This window comes from Vicugna pacos, chromosome 35 (assembly GCF_048564905.1).
Source record: "Vicugna pacos chromosome 35, VicPac4, whole genome shotgun sequence".
Lineage (NCBI taxonomy): Eukaryota > Metazoa > Chordata > Mammalia > Artiodactyla > Camelidae > Vicugna > Vicugna pacos.
The window spans coordinates 29,542,965-29,562,324 of NC_133021.1; the positions used below are offsets into that span (position 1 = coordinate 29,542,965).

At 40.8% G+C, this 19,360-nt stretch overlaps 1 protein-coding gene across 4 annotated transcripts in view; it reads left to right on the plus strand.

Moving 5' to 3' along the window:
* The first annotated feature begins 15,073 nt into the window (after window positions 1-15,073).
* The window catches only part of CELF2 (CUGBP Elav-like family member 2), a 466,579-nt gene continuing 462,292 nt past the window's right edge, over window positions 15,074-19,360 (plus strand). For 3 of the 4 annotated variants that reach the window (XM_072955424.1, XM_072955425.1, XM_072955423.1), the window contains exon 1: window positions 15,074-15,280. In XM_072955424.1, the coding sequence (XP_072811525.1) occupies window positions 15,228-15,280 (53 nt within the window). In that variant the 5' untranslated portion in view covers window positions 15,074-15,227. The remainder of the gene's footprint in view (window positions 15,281-19,360) is intronic. The other variant, XM_072955427.1, reaches the window with a different exon arrangement.

Sequence of the window (19,360 nt, forward strand, 5' to 3'; positions counted from 1 at the left end):
CAATCTTCATCAGATTCATCTGAGACCTTTTCTTCTTTTTTTTAAGTAGATGCTCTTGGCTTCATCTCAAGGGCTTTGAAATAAAATATTTGGGGGTGAGGCCCAGGCATTGGTATTTCTGAATCCTTCCCCAGGAGATTCTAAAGTGCAATCAAGGCTGAGAAATGCTAAGCTAAACTTTTCCCTCCATATCTTAATTTTTCTGTAAAATGCAGTCATTGGCCTGAGTGATATTTAAGAAAACTTGCAACTTCCCAGTGTATGATGTCCCTTTCCAAGGCCCACAATGGTGGATCTCCAGGGAAAGGTTTGGTCAAGACGGGGGTTTACAGAGGACAAGAGGGTGAAGTTAGTTGCAGGAGAGATGGGAAGGGACGGAGGGGTAGATCTGATTTTTCTGTCCACCTTTAGTCTTGGTATTTCTAATAGTAGAGTGTTTAGTGGTTTTATTTTGCTTTGTTTTGTTTTGCTTTTCTGAAGAGAGATAGCTCACACTTTCTTTGAGGAAAGTGCATTTTAAGTCATATATTTGGACATCTATCTGGTATGACTTAAATGCTACGGATCTTTTGCTTATTTGGTTTGTTTTAATGTAGAGTCTAGAGCCACACAGATATTTTGTGGCCCTTGATCAGTCTGACCAATTCTGTGCGTGTGAATATCTGGCAGGAATGGGAATAAAAGTTTCTTGGAGACACTTTCTCTGTGCATTTTCAATAAAAGGCGAGACCCCCAGTGCTTCTTGGTGTTGCCAGATCAGCAGTACAGCTTGGTAACACCACAGATCGGATGAGATCTTCCCTTCCTGACTTGAGAAAGTGTCCTGATAAGGAAGGGAAACACTTCAAAAGCCAAGGAGCTCGATCATCTGTGACCTCCAGTATTTGTAAGGGTTTCTATGCCTGAGGCCGTGACCTAGACTCCTACGCGTCTGCACGACTGTCACTAGTTTAACTTGTCAGTGGGCACGAAGTCGGGGTGATTACAGACTCCAAGTAACTGTTCCCCGTGGGGCTCTGCGGGTTTCAAGAAGCAACGCGATTTGCTGATAGAACATTCTACCCTTCTTTTGTCAAAATAGAAACACTAAGAAATCAAGTTAACCCTTCAAAGAAAACATTTTGTAAAAATTGATCCACTTACAAAAAAAAAAAACTAGTCTGCCATGTCCTTCTCTGCTGGCCAATAAACGGTACCTCTGGGGGAGGGTGATGCTTTTTTTTTTCCATAGTGCCTCACCTTGAATGCTTTCTGGGGGACAATAGTCACCTTCCTTCACCTTCTTGTGGCCAGACCATTCTGGTTCTTTGTGACATCAGCTCAGTCAGTCTGAGGCTTCCCAGTCATCACACCTCATCATCTGATGAGTGAGGCTGGACCCCTGCTTTATTTGGGAAGAGCAGTAGATGATAGTGGAGCTAGATGACAGATCTTCAGCCCACGACTCCTTCTTATTAGTCGTATGGCCCCAAAGTGTTTAATTCAACTCTCTGATTTTTCAAGGTATTTAGTAAATCGAAAGGGCCACTGTGAAGATCATGACATACAGTGATTAGGTTTTATAAACTTTAAAATCCTATACACCGTTAAGGTATGATTCTTTTTTTTTTTTTTTTTTTTTTTTTTTTTCAGAAAAACCGAGAAATTTTCTCTCATTAGGGATTTCCTCCATTTCTGGTTAGTGATAACTTCCTTCAGTTGGCAGAACACATATAGTAAGGGCTGAACTGTGTCCCTCTAAAAGATACTGAAGTGGTAACCACCCCCTGGTCTCTATGGAAACAGGGTGTTTGTAGATGATCACACTAAGATGAGGTCATTAGGGTGAGCCCTAATCCAATGTGACCATGTTCTTATAAAAGAGGGAAATTTGAACCCACAGGCAAGGCATAAAGAGAGAAGATATTGTGAAGACATGGGGAGACAACAGCCATTTATAAGCCAAGAAATGCCTGAAGCCACCAGAAGCTGGAGGGACGCCTGGAAAGGATGCTCCCTCACCATCCTCAGGCAGAGCCAACCTTGCCGACACTTTGATCTCAGACTTTCAGCCTCCATAACTGAGACAATAAATTTCTGTTGTTTCAGCCACTCTGTTTGTGGTATTTTGTTATCACAGCCCCAGGAAACTAATACACTATTTTTTCTGGAAGATTTGAAGTGCCCTGCAGCTGAAGTTCTAAGCAAGAATCTTTTCAGTCTCCAGGAGGGATTGTTCTGTAGCAAAATAAGAACTGGAAGTCATGATCTCAAACTTGCTGTCAATGTTTCTGGGGTTTTGATGGCTTGAGATATTTAGCTCAACACAGTTGGGCCCATTTCACGTCTATGGGAGGCTGATGTATGGGTACCTGCCCTCCACTGACCCTCACCTCGCCTGCCAGATTTCCTCTCAGCAGGCTTGGATCCACAAATGCTTACCACTGAAATTGAAAGTGCTTACTTATATAATTTTAGGTTTTTCAAGTTGAATTCCACTGCACTTGCATGCTGAAATTATTATGAAGGATTTCCGTCAAATGCAAAATCAAGATTCATAAAATGTCCCTGTGCACTTGAAGTCTGAATTACAACCGACCCTCGTCTTGACTCTCCACAGTGATCAAGAAGTCAGTGTAGTGCCTGGGCACCAACCCACCATGTATATTAGCATCACCTAGAAGTTTTTAAAAATACTGATGCTGGCGTGGTACTACCCTCAGAGATGCTGTTTCCATTGTGTCTGGAGAGTGTCCTAGATGTTGGAATTTTAAAGCTCCCAGCTAAGGTTGAAGACCACCATTCCAGTGGCAATCACAAGTGAGCTTAAAACGCTGCTTCACCATTTAATAGTTGTGATACTTTGTGCTTGAATTCATTTCCTCATCTGTAAAACAAGAGTAATAATAATACACACTTCATAGTGTTTTTCTGGGAGCATTAAAAGAGATAAAGCATATAAAACGTGTGTACCGTGTAATCAGGAATAAAATTTCCTTTGGACTGTTCGCTTATGGATTTCTGGTCACTTTGGGTGTTTAGAAGAAGCAATCAAAATGACCCTAAGCTACCACAAGGCAAAGGCATACAGTTGGCCAATATAAAACAGGTCTTTATGAGGAGAAATCTTCAACCTTGTGATTTATCTGGAGGGGGAAAAAAATCCCAAGCAGGGGTTAATTCTTCTAAAAGGAAATTACAGAGCAGATCCCCTTGAGCTATTTCTCTATTCCTCAATCTGCTTTGACAAGTTTTCTATACTGTGTGATTCAGCTCAAAGAATGGAAATAAAGTTAGCAGAAAATAAATAGCCTATCCTTATTTTTAGGAGGTCACAGGGAAGTAAGGAGGGGTCACATTTCCATACTGATCAGGTGGCCTGCCACCTCACCTGGTAGCTGCTGGAGGAATACGAAGCTGTCTGTATTTAAGCAAAGTGAACATCATAAACAGAGTGAATTTAACCCCTCTACACCCCCTGCCCCTCCAGGAAATACTTACTTTCTCCTCCTTTTGGTCTTTATTTGCCTATAAGGATTATGTTATTAAAATACACACATATATACATTTAAAGGAAGTCTATGGGGTAATCTACCCCCATTTTCACAGCAAACTCATCGTTTTGGAAAACTGTTTTTGAGTTTTCAAGTGAGTGATTTGTGACACCTATTTTGCAGAGAGAAAGCATGGACAAAATGGGGCAAGAAATACATTATGTGGTTTGTGTTAGAACTTTAATATGTATTAAACATTTAGTTATAAAAAGTTCCCCCTTGCATTTGTAATTATAAACTGACACATTTATTTAAACATTGTCAACAGGAAATCAGAATTCTCACTTTTTAATGCTTCAGTGGGAAGAAAGCCCTTAAGGTTTGCTATCACGCACTGAAAAAAAAAAAAATCTCATTTTAAACGTTACAGCAAGCCTTTCTTTGAAAATGAATTACACTATTTCCTGGTCCAATAACATCAGTCTAATAGCTACAATACACTTGGTTTTCATGCTATAATAATTTGAACAATTTTCATTTTCTCTTTTTATTTAATACTTTCAGAAAACACATCATGCTTCTAGTAAAATAGAGGAATTAGGGGGGGAAAAACAATGGCTGGTTAAAAATGAAATCCAGATTTTTCTGTTTTCCTAATGTTCATAAAATTCAAGCTTTATAAATGGGAGAAATGGTCAAATAAGACTGTTTTGGAGAATTCTCACTCTTTAAACATAAGACAGCCAGGGAGGGAGGTGTATAAAGATTATTGTGTGTGTGCGGCAGCGATTCTGTAATTAATTTGTTTTGAGCTTGTGAAAAGCATTCTTTGTCTTTACAGAAAGAGAGGGCTTTGTAGTCGTCCCCAGTGATTTTATCATAACCCTCAATCGGCTAGCCTGTTACATTCTGTTACATTCTTTTTTCCCAGATTGAGTACTGTACTTATGGGCTACATTTTTGTTTTCTTTTTTTAATCTCCTTTTGTAAAGTAACTATCCAGAGAAGCGTGTGTTTGGAGATGGCAGGGCAGTGCTAACAAACCTTAAAGCTTTCTTTTCTATTTCAAAAGCCACATCTGTCCAAACAGTTATGGAATGTCCTAACATTTGAAATAGTAAAAGACACTTTGGGCAGGAAACTGCCAAAATTGGACCATCAGTGGTCTCTACCGCTTGATTAGAAAACTGCTTAACATCACCTAGCTAGAATTGAAAAAAGTGGATATGATTTAAATGAAAAAAGACAAATGCAGTTGAAATTATGCTGAAAATGATGAGGGTAAGCCACAAGGGAGTAAAAAAAATGAGACAAATTTTTACACCTCTGTTTTTGAAAGAAGCTTCCAGTGACTTAGAAATAATGATTTCCTCAATAAGCTCAGGTCTATAACCATGTGGCTAATGAGGACATATTTAGACATACGAGATCAGAGACAAATTTCAAAATACAGCCCTTCATTTTTTTTAAACTATATTTCCTAGAAAGATTATGAAATCAATAAAATAATGTGAGGAGGTCATAGTTTACTGATTATAGAAAGAAATTCATAGAGAGAACTTAGCAAATAGAAAAGACACAAGGAACATAAAATTAAAATGACTGAAATTATGCTAATAACTGCATTTTGGTGTATTTCTTTCCAATTTTTGCAATCCTGCAAATAAGTGTGAATGTTGGAAGCCCCAAACCCGAAGCTTCTCGATGTCTTTTGCTTGGTCCTCACAGTATTTGTAAGAAACATATATGAAATCTTATACACTGTGTGAGTGTGTGTGTGTGTGTGTATAATCTTAAGTCAACAATTAAAAATTAGAATTTACATAAAAAATAAGTTTGCTGTTAGCCCTGAATAAAGTACAAGATCTGACAACATTTGAGCTCTCGTCTCCCGTGGCAATAATACATTGGATGGGACTCCTGCTCCTTTCTCCTGCTAGCCACAATCCCCCCTCCGCATGCTGCTCCTTAATATGATGCTGAATTCCCACTGCCAGTAATTCCACGTTCTTATGATGCAGAGAGATTTTTCTGTGCTTAGTCTTCAATAAGAGAGAATAAAAGAAAGATGGGTGATGACAGGAGGAAAGTTCATTGCAAAAGAGAAACAGTAGACCATATTCCTTTTCAGATTCTTTTTCAATATAGGTTAGATGCATATATGTTTCTTAATTTTTCTTTCATATTTTAATAGTTTTTATGTATGATGTTTTTGATCAATGGTTCTTTATGGACACAAACGTGTAAAACTTCTCTTCATATTTTTAATAATTGCCTTTACTTAAAAATTTCCTTTGTAATTGGTTTTACTTGAAAATGGAGAGATTATCAAAGGAAAGATTTGCCTCCAACTTTATTTTCCTCTAATTTTCTGTGGTTTCACTTTTTACATTAGGTTCTTTAATCCACCTTGTATTTATTTTGGTTTCTGATATGAACCGATGGTCTAATATTTTTACCTCCATAGAGTTACCATATTTTTTTCAGAAGATGTTAGTTGGGTAATTATTCCAGTTCCTCTGTTACGTTTTTATCAACGTCTATTCGTTTTTCCATTCAAGGAGTAGTATAAACACCATGAGGGCCACATTCTGCTCCAGGGATGCCTTTGTTAAATTTTTGTGCCAATAGGATTCTACTATAATTGCCATCTAGATACATCTTCCTTTCTTCCTGCGTTTTCCCCTTTGGGAACATCTCCTTCATAATCACACTTACACTTACACGCATGTAGATTTTGATCTCTATATGATGAATAGTAATTCCCCTCTGGACTCTGGAAATACTTGGACAGTTTTTGTTGCCTACACACTCAGAGACCTTTGGTCCTTTTGTAAGCTCTGGTCGAGTGTGTATAAATGATACACACATGAGGGTTAGAGCTGGGGTTGTTTTCTCCTGTAAAGGACCCACTCGGGGTGGATGTTTACAAAAGAAAGTGTAAAGGCACCCGAGTGGTCCTTATATTCCTAGACTTACGTAACACAGAAAGGATGCTGAGAGAAGTGCTTTTTACAGGGAGGTGAATGGATATTCAGTGAATCTTCACTAATCGAAGAAGAATAAACCTACGGTTCCCGCCTTCTGCCTTGATCAATAAATTAAATCTGATCATGGGAAAGTTTTTATTCAAATCACAATGCTCATTAATGTAATTGTCCAGGTGAATACATTTAGTTTTTGAAAAATGTTTTGCATTTCTTTATGATTGTCCATCAGAAGATGCCCCTCAGGGATAAGAGTATATGACTCTCACACCAGGTCAGTTGGTTTCAGATCTTGCCTCTGTCCCCTGCTCACTACAATCATTTCCCTCTCAGAGCTTTCATTTCCTCATCTGTAACATGAAGGTAAAAGTAGAGTTTGCCATTGCTGTGAGGATTGAGTGAGTTAATTTTTGTAAAGCCTTTGGATCAGTGCCTGGGGCATAGTGAATAAGTGCCATGGGTTTGTTAAATCAGTCTTCTCTATTTTCACTTCTAGCCCCTCTTCTTATAACTGTTAACTGTTTAGTGATCTAAAAATAAATGCTTAAGTACACTGACAGAAATTAGTTATATCAGGAACCTTCCAAAATATTTTTATAATCTAAATGCTCTTTGGGGGAGTACATTGGGATTTTCATATATCGAGATACCTTAAGCTGTGGCAAATTGGCAGCTGTGTTTTGTTTTCCTTTCTCAAGTGTAGAATAAAATAGGAATTAGAGGAACCAACTGGAGATGTGTCACAGGCAGTGACTGATTTCCAAACTTGCCAGTCAACAAGGAATTCTTTTCAAGGAACTCAAGCCCCTCTTTTTAAAGCGTGGATGTAATAATGAATGATTTTTAAATTTCTCATTAAATGGTGACTGTAGGAAGGTTTGGCATTAGGCAGCTATTAGGTTCATTGACTTTAATTGTCCATGTTTTACCAGAATAGTTTAACTTTTTCTTTTCACTAACAATATAAATGGATATAATTTCTCTTCACCTTAGATCACATATGGCTTGGTTCAATCCAGATCCTAAAATTAATCTTTAAAAGTCTCCAGAGATTGTTTTCTGTTGCTGTCAAATATCTTTTACCAGTATTCCTCAGCGTGTGTATAGCAGACCAATGAAGATCTGTGGATCGTTTGTTTATAAGAATTCAGAGTAAGAGTTTGGACATGCACAACAATTTTACAGAGGGCTTTTATGGCTATTAATCCAATAATTTTTAAATTATTAAATTATTTGGGGTTTATACTTTGAGCTTGCTTTGTTTATTATTTTCTAGTAATACAACTTTATTGTAGTTTACAAAAATATTCTTAAATTTTAAAAAAAGAAAAGAAAAAAAATATGGTCCTTCAGTATGTGAGAAGTACCTCTTTACCTAGTAGACAAATAGGAAGATGCTCTGGCATGCTAATGGACCATTTAATTGCCAAATAAACACTTTATACAATCAATTATCGATCAATATTTTTGTTTGCTGTAGTTACCACTTTGAATTAAATTAACAAGTTATTAGGTATTTAAATGTGTCTTGAAGTGAATTGGTCACACACTTTAATTCCGTGTAAGTCTGCTGGTTTTGTCTTTGGGGACAATGATGGAAGGTTTATCTTTTTCTCCTAGTGGCTCCTGGGCAGAATTCCTAGTTAGGCAGTCCTCCTCCGAAAGCAGATGTTTACATTGTTCATGGACTGGAAACTTGCCAATTCTGTTTGACTTGCCTCTAAAAATCAGTTTCCTTCTTCACAACTGGTGAGGAGTCGAGTCTTTAAGCACACAAACACCAGAGGCATCTGAAACTGCAATTTGAAGAAAAAACAAAAACAACAACAGAAAAAGGTGAACATTGCAGGTTTTATGTCCTGGCCTGGGATACAGGGGCCATCTGAACAGTACATCTTTTTTCTGGGTATCCCTTTGTCCCTCTTGCCATGAGCCATGAATGCGAACAAAGCAATTTTTCTGGAGACATTAAAAGAAGGACATCACACAGCTTTAAAAAATCACATCTTCCGTGGCAGCACAGGAGTTAAAACTTGAAATTCCCCACCCCCCACACTGTACATACCAAATTTGGCCTGTGATTCTTTGAATGGCATGAAAAGCTGCTGGCTGGGAGTAAGTCTCCTCTCCTCTCTTTCTTTCTCACTTTTAAAATATGCCTGGCAAGGATGCAACTCTCCCATCCCCCTGCTTTAATCCATTTTGCCCTCCTGTTCGGCTAAGACTCCAAATGAAAAAAAGCATTCCTTCCTAGTTGTCAAGAGGGCTTTCGCACCAGTGGAAAATATTCCGTTCATATGTAGACTCTGAATAACACATTTGGTCTTTCCCTATCCTTAGCAGGTTTTCTAGCTGTCTCTTCAGAGACCCTTTTGAATGTTTTTAGTTTCCATAATAGCAATTTTTTTAGTGTCCCATAATAGCAATTCTCCCATCAGTGACAAAGCACCAAAACACATATCTTTGCTCATAGGCTTTTCATTGTACCAGGTGTTGGGAGCGAAACACAAAAGCACTTGAAATTCCATTAAAGTTACATTCATTTATGTAAAAAAAAAAGGGGGAGGAAAAACAACACCGCCATCTTTGGAAGTTTGTCTCTGTAGCCATTGTTAATGTGAGGATCTGGACAGTACACATTTTACGTACCTGGAGATTAATAGTTAACTGTTTCACGTGCAGATTTCTTACAGTAGGAGCTGATGCTTGGTGTAAAATCAAGAAGACAGCAGCTGTGTTAGCTGCTAAGTCACTCTGTATAAAATAAACATAGTCCAGAGATGCTCCCAAATTCTGCAAAACGTCAGCTTTGGTGCTTCTGAACATACCAATGTTACCAACGCTTAAAAATGCCTTCAACTCACCAGTCCTAAGACAAGAAGGCTGCTGGGCATTTTCTAATTCCCAATATTGGAAGATACAACCCTGCCATCTTTTAATCATATCATTGCTTTGTTGAAAAGCAACCTCAAATAGGGATTTTTATGTTTGGCTTATGAAAACTAAGACAGTACAAATACTTTAAGAACATTTCAGTAAATGCATTGTGATGCCTAGTTGTCAGGGAAGAGGAAAACTTTCCTCTGCCCTTCTAGGTTCTTGTGGTGGGTCCAAGAATCAACTTGACATGAGACAGAGTAGCCGGAGATAGTTTAATTTAATTTCACACATCCAGGAACCCCACATACGTGAGAGGGTCAGAGAGAGAAAGGTAAAATGAGTCATCTATACCTTCCTGAGCTGAGGAATGAGATAGGGGACTGGGATTTCCAAGGGCAAGAGGGCCATTCACAGGATGTCAAGAAGAGCAGGTGTCTGGTAATTGGATGTCTGTCCTTCCATATAGATGGGGCTACTTCGATAAAATTTCTCTCTGGTAATAACTATTTTTCTAGGAAAAATCCCCAATTTAAATTCTTCTAAGTAGCTGAGGGAGGGGCAGTAGTTTCTCGGAGGCTTGTGGGGGGTCTCAACTGCCTTTAACTCAAAATAATCCACGTGCCAAAGTGACATACCTTGGGGAGGCCTGTTCCAAACCCTGACATAGCCAGTGACATCAGGCTGCCTCACAGACCTCCATAAGTGAAAAATAATCATCACAGGGATGTTGTGGTTTTTATTTAAAATTAAAAGTCAAACAAATATATGGAATATATGTCTGTATATGCATGATGGGGACATTGTGCTGTGCACCAGAAATGGACACACTGTAACTGACTGTACTTCAATTTAAAAAAAGAAGTCAAGCTAGCATAGGGTTGCCAGATTTAACAAATAAAAACACAGGACTTCAAGTGTAAGTTCAGATAAAAAGGAAATAATTTTTTAGTATAAGTATGTCCCATGCAATATCTGGGGGCATACTTACACTAAGAAGTTCCTCACTGTGTCTCTGAGAATCCACCTTTAACCGAGCATGCCGTGCTGATGTGTATCTTGTCTGTCATCGTGGGTCGTAAACTATGCAAAGCTGGATCTGATGTCCAGGGTCGAAAACGAGATCTGGAGTTCCTGAGTTCATTCCATCTGCCAGCTTTAAAATGCTGGCACATCGACAAGACCAGGAGAGCTTCTTCTACAGAAGTAGATGGGATTTCCACATTTGTCATTTCAATTTCTTAAAGGGAGAGAGAGACCTTACCCACTTGATGAGAAGGAAAAAGCTGGCAAAGAAGAAAAAGAAAAATCTTGGACAAGCTGAAGGAGAAAGAATCTTTATCAGGGAATAACAGAACTGGGACTGAGTAAGCTTGAAGCAAGAGTTTCTTTTAAAAAAATATATACATATATACACACACACACATATATATATATATATATATAGATAATCAGACTCCGAGATATCAGAAATTGGAGACAGAGAATGAAAAAAGGACTAAAACAAAAGGAAAATGTTATTTTTTCCTTAGCAAGTCTGCTTTTTTTTTTTTTAATTCGTGACTATTGGAACAATAGACATTTTGTTGGGAGAGGAATCTCCTGAGACATCGCACCTGCCTTTCTGAAGCTCTGTTCAGTAGTTGGTCTAACTTCCAGCTGATGGAGAGTGCTTGTTTCCTTACTTTCTTACCTTCTTTGAGCCTCCAAGTGCTTCTTGCTCCTCTATCACAGATAAGATGAGCTTCCACAGGTCTTTCCCTTTGGCTCCAGTTACATGGCCCTCAATGCTATGAAAACCCACTTGGAATGCACTATGACCCAGGGTGAATTTTCTGCTTGCTGACTCTATATCAGCATGGCCTGCCCAGATCTGGTGTGAAATGCAGATTCCCTGGCTCCTGCTCTCCTCTCCTCTCCTCAGTGAGATTCTGCATTCCAGTGAGACTGTCATCCCAATATTCATGGAAACCACAAGCCCCTAGGGTTTGGGGCTTGGGGTCTTGTTTGATGGGTTGAAAGAGGTTACAAACAGTGGGGTTGCTTTCTGTTGGGATTTGGATTTGGGTTTTGGATTTGGGTTTTGGTTTATGTGCCTGGGAAGAAGGAAGGCGATCATAGAAATTTTAGTTATAGGAAAAGAATTTCGAGTCTTGTCACTGGTAGTAGTAGATCAGTGCATGAGTGTCACTGTATATGGATAAAATTCTCCCTTTAATGTATAGGAATCATTCAGAAGAACCAACCATTGAAGAGCCATTATAAGGAATCACAAAATAATCTGATTTTTTAAGGCATATATTTATCAAAATATGAAAAAAAGAACACAATTAAAATTAAATCTTGGCTCCACATCATATGTCATCAGAGAAATATAAATTAAAACAACAATGAAATACCACTATACGCCTATTAAAATGGCCAAAATTCAGGACACTGACAACACAAAATTCTGGTGAGGATTTGGAGCAACAGGAACATTCCTTCACTGCAGGTGGTGGGAAAGCAAAGTGGTGCAGCCACTTTGGAAAACAGTTTGATAGTTTCCTACAAAACTAAACATACTGTTATCATAAAATTCAATCTTAAATTAAACCTGCATTAAAAAAATTAAATCTTGTAATTTGTACAGTGACCTGGACGAAAATTCTATTTTTTGGCCCAAGTTTCTCAATGCTAAACTTAAACCTCCGAGTTTCACACGTAGAAAGTTTACTGTTGCTTTTCCTGAGTTGAAGATGAATCGTTGGACCGGTTCTGAACAGGGAAGTATTTGTTTTAGTGGCTCCCTCATGATGAAGGTGAATGAATCATTCTGATGGCCTTTCTTAGTAGGAAAGGGATCCATTTGATGTGAAACTGTTCAGAATCAGGAATGAAATGCTTAGGGGAGGGAGGAAAAGGGAATCAGCAATATATAAGGCTTGGAATTAGTCTACAGTGTAGGTGAGAACACACTTGTTCCTCCAGATTAAGAAAGAGAAGAACAAAATACTCAGCCCGTTTTGGAGTCAATACAACCTTTCAAAGATCATCTGTCTCATCAAACACTTGCAGGAAGTGGATTTCAAAGCATGTGCCCCTGAACGCTAGGGGTTTCCTGGGCGCCTTAAGAGAGAAAGCAGGAGCCTCATACAAACCCTCATCCACCCCTAACCTGATCCCAGCCCTAGCCCTGCTCCCAAATGGATGCAGCTGGCTTGTGTACTCCACCCTGCCGGAGGATGGGGGGCCCTAGGTGGTTGATCAGGTGGGGGCCACTGGGCGTGGCTTCCAGGTGCCACACCTTCCCCTGTTGAGGTCTAGCTCTGTGAACCCAGGCTAGTAGCAGCTTTTGGCACACCCAAATGTCCTCACTTGCATTAACAAAATGGGGATGCTGCTGCTAACTTACCTCGTAAACAAGTTTGTTACAAGGCCTGCACAAGGTAACACGCCGAAAGAAATTAGGACAGTTCCTAGTACCTGGTAATAAACTTTGAAAAGGATCTGTTTCTGCACTTGAACTTGGTGCAAGGTTTCATCCAAAGGAAAGTTTCTACCGCCTTTAAAAATTTTTTTGGAGGGACTACAGCATTAAAGCATTATTTCATAATTGACGAGCATGCTTTTGTCCTTTTGTCTTTTGGCCCAAAGCCAAATCCCTCCCCCTTTCGCCTGTGAACCCTGAACTCCAAGGGTGAAGGACCCTTTCACCCTTTCTTCCCCAGATCTGAAGCTCAGCCGCAGAGTAGTGGGCTGATGATACACAGATGATGTCACTGTAGTCGCAGAAATGATTTCACTGTAATCTTTTGAGCTTTTTCCTGCTAACTTTCTAAAGGGAGAAATATCTTATCTCAGCATTTGGAACCCTTTGGACGTACACTGCACAGAAACGATGCTGTTATTATCACCCACATTTGGTGAAGTACTTGGGGATTACAAGTGTTATGTAAATGTTTACACATTTTTTTGCTGTGACCCAAGATCCACAGTGGGACAGCAAAGGCAGCCTGGGAAGAAGCATGAAGCCCCAGAGAGGCGATGGTTTTTGTAAAAGGTATGAAATTATCTTTAACTTTAGCATAAAGATAGTTGTACTTCTGGAGAGAGTCATTTACAGCCATTAAGGAAAGTGCATATGACTGTGAGAGAGAAAGCACGTCTCTGATGAGGGTTTGCTGCGTATTTTAAGATAGAAGGCGGTCCTGAGAAAAGGGTCACGGGGAGAGGATTCAGAATGCTGGGAGGGGCATTTCGAGTTGACTGGAAGAACTTCCCAACAAGTGAAGCACTGTGCTTCCAACTCTCAGGAAAGAACAGAGCAAAACAAGAAGAACATTCTTTTTCTTGGTAAATTCAGCTTAAAGGCGAGAAATTGGAACCCACCGTCCTGGCTGACCACTGTAGGTAGTAAGGTCACTGCAGAACATTGGATGGCTCTGTGTGCTCTTTAAATCTGTGCTCTCCTTGTGGGGAGTGTGGTTGGTTGGTGCCAGCATGTCTTGAATCCCACCCCCCCAACACAGTCCACACTCTTGAACCAAGACTAAAAGACCCAGATCACACTGTCAGCTGGTCCACATGTCCAGGTAGAATAACTGTTCTTTTAGACCAGTGAGGCTGATCTTCCATTTAAGGTAATGATCTTAAACTTAGCTTTTGAAATAAGTGTAAGAAAAAGAGGACTTTGATACAAATGAAGCTCACGTGGCTTGCAGATATCAGGGAAATCTAAGTGATCCGGGAGTAAGGACATGGTCTGGAGGTCACGACACTAGGGGATGTCAAGGCCGACTAATGCCAGGATCCTGGGAGCAAGGGTGGGGCGGGCGGGGCTTTAGTTGTCAAGTCTCAGCTAGAACCTGGGAAAGCAGAAAACCATGCTTAAGAGGCAGTGCTTCTGAAAATAAGCAATCTGTACACCCACAAAGAACCTACATCAGCACAGACCAGACTGCAGGAAAACAATTCTGCTCTCAATATATATATATACATTTTAGTATCTGCTCTGCACAGTTTCAGATGATGATTGAAAGGATGTTCAGTTTTAAATGAAAGACAAAAGATACACAAGTTGAGGGGGAAAAGCCCACGCCCTTTTCTCCCTCTTCGTGTTATTGTAAAACACAAGACCGTGTTATTTTAAAATGAAAGAAAGAAAGAAGAGGGGAGGGGAAAAAAAAAAAAGCAATGTAGCAAATTCTCCGCCAGAAAACACACAGTAAATTCGAGCTTGTTAGCAGCCCGATTCCAAATAAAAATTTTTTTAATCCTAACACAGCCTCGGAGGGAAGCTTCGGAGGGAAGCTCTAAGCCAGATGCTAGTGTCCCAGAACCCAACACACACACACACACACACACACACACACACACACGGTGGGGAGGGGGGTGGGGGTCGGGGTGGGGGGAGAAACCTAACCAGTCTTCTAACTGGAATATGAATTCAAAATCTCATCTCGGAGGCAGGGGGGCTGCCCCCGAGGAGGAGGAAGGTGCAGCCCGCAGTAATCTGTAAATGATTGCTGGCAAAGTCGGGAGGCTTCAGGCTTGATCTGTATTTGTTCCAAAAGAAAGCCAAGGAGGACGGTGTTAATAAAGAGAGATTTAACTGAGAGCTGTGCTTGGAATAAAGTGGGCTACAAAAAGGTCAAATCTGATCAGTTGGAGCAGATTGCAGGGGCTTTACAAGGTGGTGTGGAGAAATGAGCCGGGGCAGGGAAGTAATATAGCGCCAGATTGATCCGGGGGGTGGAGAAATCCAGGACAAGTGCTTATCAATCCTAGAAGTGGGAAGAGCCGCGCGGGCGCCCAGTCGCTCGGGGCCGGAGCCGAGAAGCCGGCCGGCCGCTCCCTCCCCGCACCCCCTCCTCTCCGGGTCGATCTGCCTCCAGCCGCCCGGTAGACAATGGTCTCCTTAATCTCTGACTTGGATCCACTCAAAGACTGGAAAGTTTTAAGGTAGGCCTGTTTTTCTGTCTCTCCCCTGGCGCTTTCCGTTCAGGGCCAAGAGGCTCCCCCCCGCACCCCAAGTAGGGAGCGGCGGGGGTGCGGGGGGCGGCGCGGGGAACGCCCGGGTCCGGATCGGCCGGGGCGGGACTCCGCGGAGATTCGGGAACAACTTGGAGCAGATGGGTTCGGAGAGGCGGGAGAAGTCCTCAGCTTCGCTCCCGGCGGGGAAGGCAGTGCGTCCCCACGAGAGCGCCGTCTTCCCCAAACGACTCCCGACAGCGGCGGATCGGCGCCCGCTTCTCCTGCTTGCGGTTGCGGCTCCGGGGGCGCTGGATTCACCCGGGGGGCGGGGGCGGGGCGCACGCTCTGCGGCTTCAGATAAAAGGCGAACTTTTGCAGGAAACCATGCGTGCTCCTCTTGGAACAGGGTTCTTGGAAATAGCCGTTTCCTCCTGTGACCTCCTCTCCCCACCCCCCGGGCCTGATTTGGAGAAGCCAGTCGTAGAAGAGCTCAGCTGACCTTAGAACCGAATGAGTTAGAATTTATGAAACGAGGTCTTTCTCTGAATGCTCCTAAAACAGATGGACTCTGACCTCTTTGTGATTCAGAGACCCAGAAAAATGAGAACCCAAGGACCTCAAAGTGGCAAAAGTTCATGCATTTCCTTCACTGGAGTCTAAGCTGACTCGGTTGGTAGATTTCACAATGACCTCCGGGGTTTAACCTAACACTAAATGGGATTTCCCAGCCGGAAGCACTTTGGGGAATTTTCAAAATATGAACATGTTCGATCGAGGGATTTTTATGAAAAGTGTTTGTGCACAATGGCGTGTTGTCCCAAATACCGACCCTCAACTGTGGTTGCATTGAAACTAAACCAAGACCTGAATAAGGCTCCTCTTTTTCCTGACATTTATCTTGTGTTAATTGGCTGTTACTTATCTCCCTTTCCTGAGTTTTGCCTTCGTGTGTCTCATTTTATTATTTTTAAAAGCTAATCGCATGACAGAAAAGAGCAAATAAAAGAAAAATCAGCCAATAGTCATCTTTAAAAAATTTTATTTTTATTGAAGTACAGCTACTTACAATGTGTCAGTTTCTGGTGCACAGCACAATGTCCCAGTCATGCGTATACAGACATATATTCGTTTTCATATTCCAATAGCCATCTTAATTTTTTTTTAATTCTTACATCTTGCTTTGTAGAACTTCACGTGTCTACAAGTCACCTACTGTGTGTTATTTTATAATCTGCATTTTCCAATTAAATATCAAACATAGTTCCATATTTTTACCTGCCCTTCATAACCATAATTTTGAGGCTAAAAAAGCATCATGATGTCAGTGAACATTGTTTTACTAAATCACCCTGTTCGTTGAAAATTTAGATGGTTTCTAGGCCTGATTTGTATGAACAGCAACACAGTGAACATCTTTGTGCATATACCTTCTTGTCTTCCTTAAATAATTCCCAGGATTTCTAGATGAAAAGGCACGAATACTTTATGGGTCTGTCAGTGATGCTCTGTTTGTAGGTTTAACTTTTATTTTTAATTGAGAGATGGTAAAGTACTTCTGTCAATGTCTTTGTGAGTTAGCTATTAAAATTCATTCCATTCTCCTTTTCTTTAACTGGATTAGTAACCTACTCCTAAAATTGAACTATTTCTTAAGGGTGCTTTTTAAAAAATTGTTTTTGGTGATTAACTTATTACTATGATTTGCACAAGTGGTTAAGGTGGGGCCTAGCTCTCAGGATGTGTGTGAGTTGGATGGCCTGCTTTGAAAGTGTTGCCCTTCAAAGGTCTTCTTAGATAATAACCTCTAGTCCTAAAGCACTTTGAAATTAGTAGTAATATTGCCTTTACCCTAATATAACATAATGAAATTAATGGTAATTTTGCCTTTCCCCTGTTGTGTCCCTAACATAAGTGAAGTTTATTTTATGGCAAGAGTAAGAAGAGCTTCTAAAATTTGGACTGGCAAGACTGGAGAAAGAGAAACATTTTCACCTTGCCATCTGGGTCCACCAGCTTCATTCTGTCCTCACCTCTTCTTGGCAAGCATTATTGCATCATCTCTCTAACTGTGTGTAATCCTTCCCTGCGATAAGAAATTATAAAGGGAGTAGTGTTTATGAACTGCATTTGAAATGCCTTAATTGTTTACAAGCAGGCATCATTTTGGCTATTTCTGATTGATCGCACCATTTGCTCACTAACAGTAAGGCTCTGCCCATTCCAGGCACACCTTGTTTTAATGCACTTGACTTTCCTGTGCTTCACAGATATTAACTTTTTTTGTAAATTGAAGGTTTGGGGCAACCCTGCATTAAGCAAGCGTATCGTCACCGTTTTTCCAACAGCATCTGCTCACTTGGTGTCCTGTCTCGCATTTTTCTAATTCTCACAATATTTTAGGGTTTTCATCATTACGATACTTGTTATGCTGATCTGTGACCAGTGATCTTTGATGTTACCCTTGCAAAAAGATTATAGAAGGCTCAGGTGATGATTAGCAATTTTTAGCAATAAAGTATTTTTAAATTAAGGTACATGCATTGTTTCTTTAGACAGAATGCTGTTGCCCACTTCACAGACTCTGGCAGAGCATAAACACAACTTGTATATGTACTAGGAAACCAAAAAAAAAAAGATGTGACTCGCTTTATTGCAATTTTCACCTTATTGCAGGGGTCCGGAACCAAAGCCATGATATCTCTGAGGTGTGCCTATGTATGTAGGAGAAACACAGCTATAACAGCACATTATTAATGGGATAACCTGGCAGGAGACTGGAGATGTGTATGCTGATGGCTTACAGGGTTGTATATGATAGGCGTTAGGTCAATAGAATGCTTTACAAATGTAGAGGTGAGAGAGCCCATTCTAATGCTCTTTCTGCCCTTGTCTAATGAGCAGACGAGCAGAGTGCTTGGTGCACAGGGGCGGAAGGGCGTAACACCTGCATAACCTGGAGTATTTTCAGATATTTGCTCCAGGTATGCGACCTGGAGTTTTGCCAAACCTGCTGCTCCTGGAAAGTGATCACAATGCACAGTTTTAAAATCTGCTTACACTCTCAGTTTAGTGTTTGACGATGTGATCTGCAGGTGGGATCCAATTCAGATCATAAACCTTTCTCAAGAACTGTATATTTGGCACCACTCCCTCCTAGGTCCATTTGGTCAAATGGAAACCCCCAAGCTGGGAGTGGAGCTGTGGGCTGTTCGAATTCCTGTGTACCTCAAGGGGCATGAAAGAAATCTCACTTCCGCCAAAAGACACGCCAACAAGTCTCAACAGTAAGACTCCCCTCTTGACCTTCGGGAAAGCACACACACAAAAGCTTCACCCCAAAGGATCAAAATCAGCTAAGTCCAGAAAAACTATTCCTAGAACCTAGAAGAAGGAAAAGGAAATGACAATGTAGTCAACCTGTGATTAAAAGATTAAAACAAGGCGGAGAGGGTTGTGCTCCGTGGCAGAGCACGTGCTTAGCATCCATGCGGTCCTGGGTTCAATCTCCAGTACCTCCATTAAATAAATAAATAAGTAGATAGATGATAGATAGATAGATAGATAGATAGATAGATAGATAGATAGATAGATAGATAGATAGATAAATAAACCCAATTGCCTCTCCCCCAAAGTCAACCCCCCCCCAAAATAAAACAATTGAAAAAAAAAGACTAAAACAAGCCTGGTAACCTGAATCATACAAGATGCCATGTTCATTGAGACCACTTGAGGGGAAAAATAAGTCTTTAAGGTAACAGAAGCTCCACAGGTTGGAAACTGTACCTTTAATTTCCCCCAAGACCTGGTTCTTTTCTGGTGTTAGTTCACAGGCTTCTGACCCACACAGCTGTCCAGCCAGGCACCCAAACTGGGAAGCTGGCATCCTTCCTCCCCCTCATTTTCCCTCCTAATTGCATCCAGCCTCTCACCTGCTCCTGGTGATTCTACCTCCAGACATCTACTGCCTCCCCACTTTCCCCCCTTTTCCTCGCTGTGGATTTGTTTGCTCAGAATTCCAACCACCTCTTCAACCTCCCTGCTTCATTTCTTACTATCATGGTCTCCTTT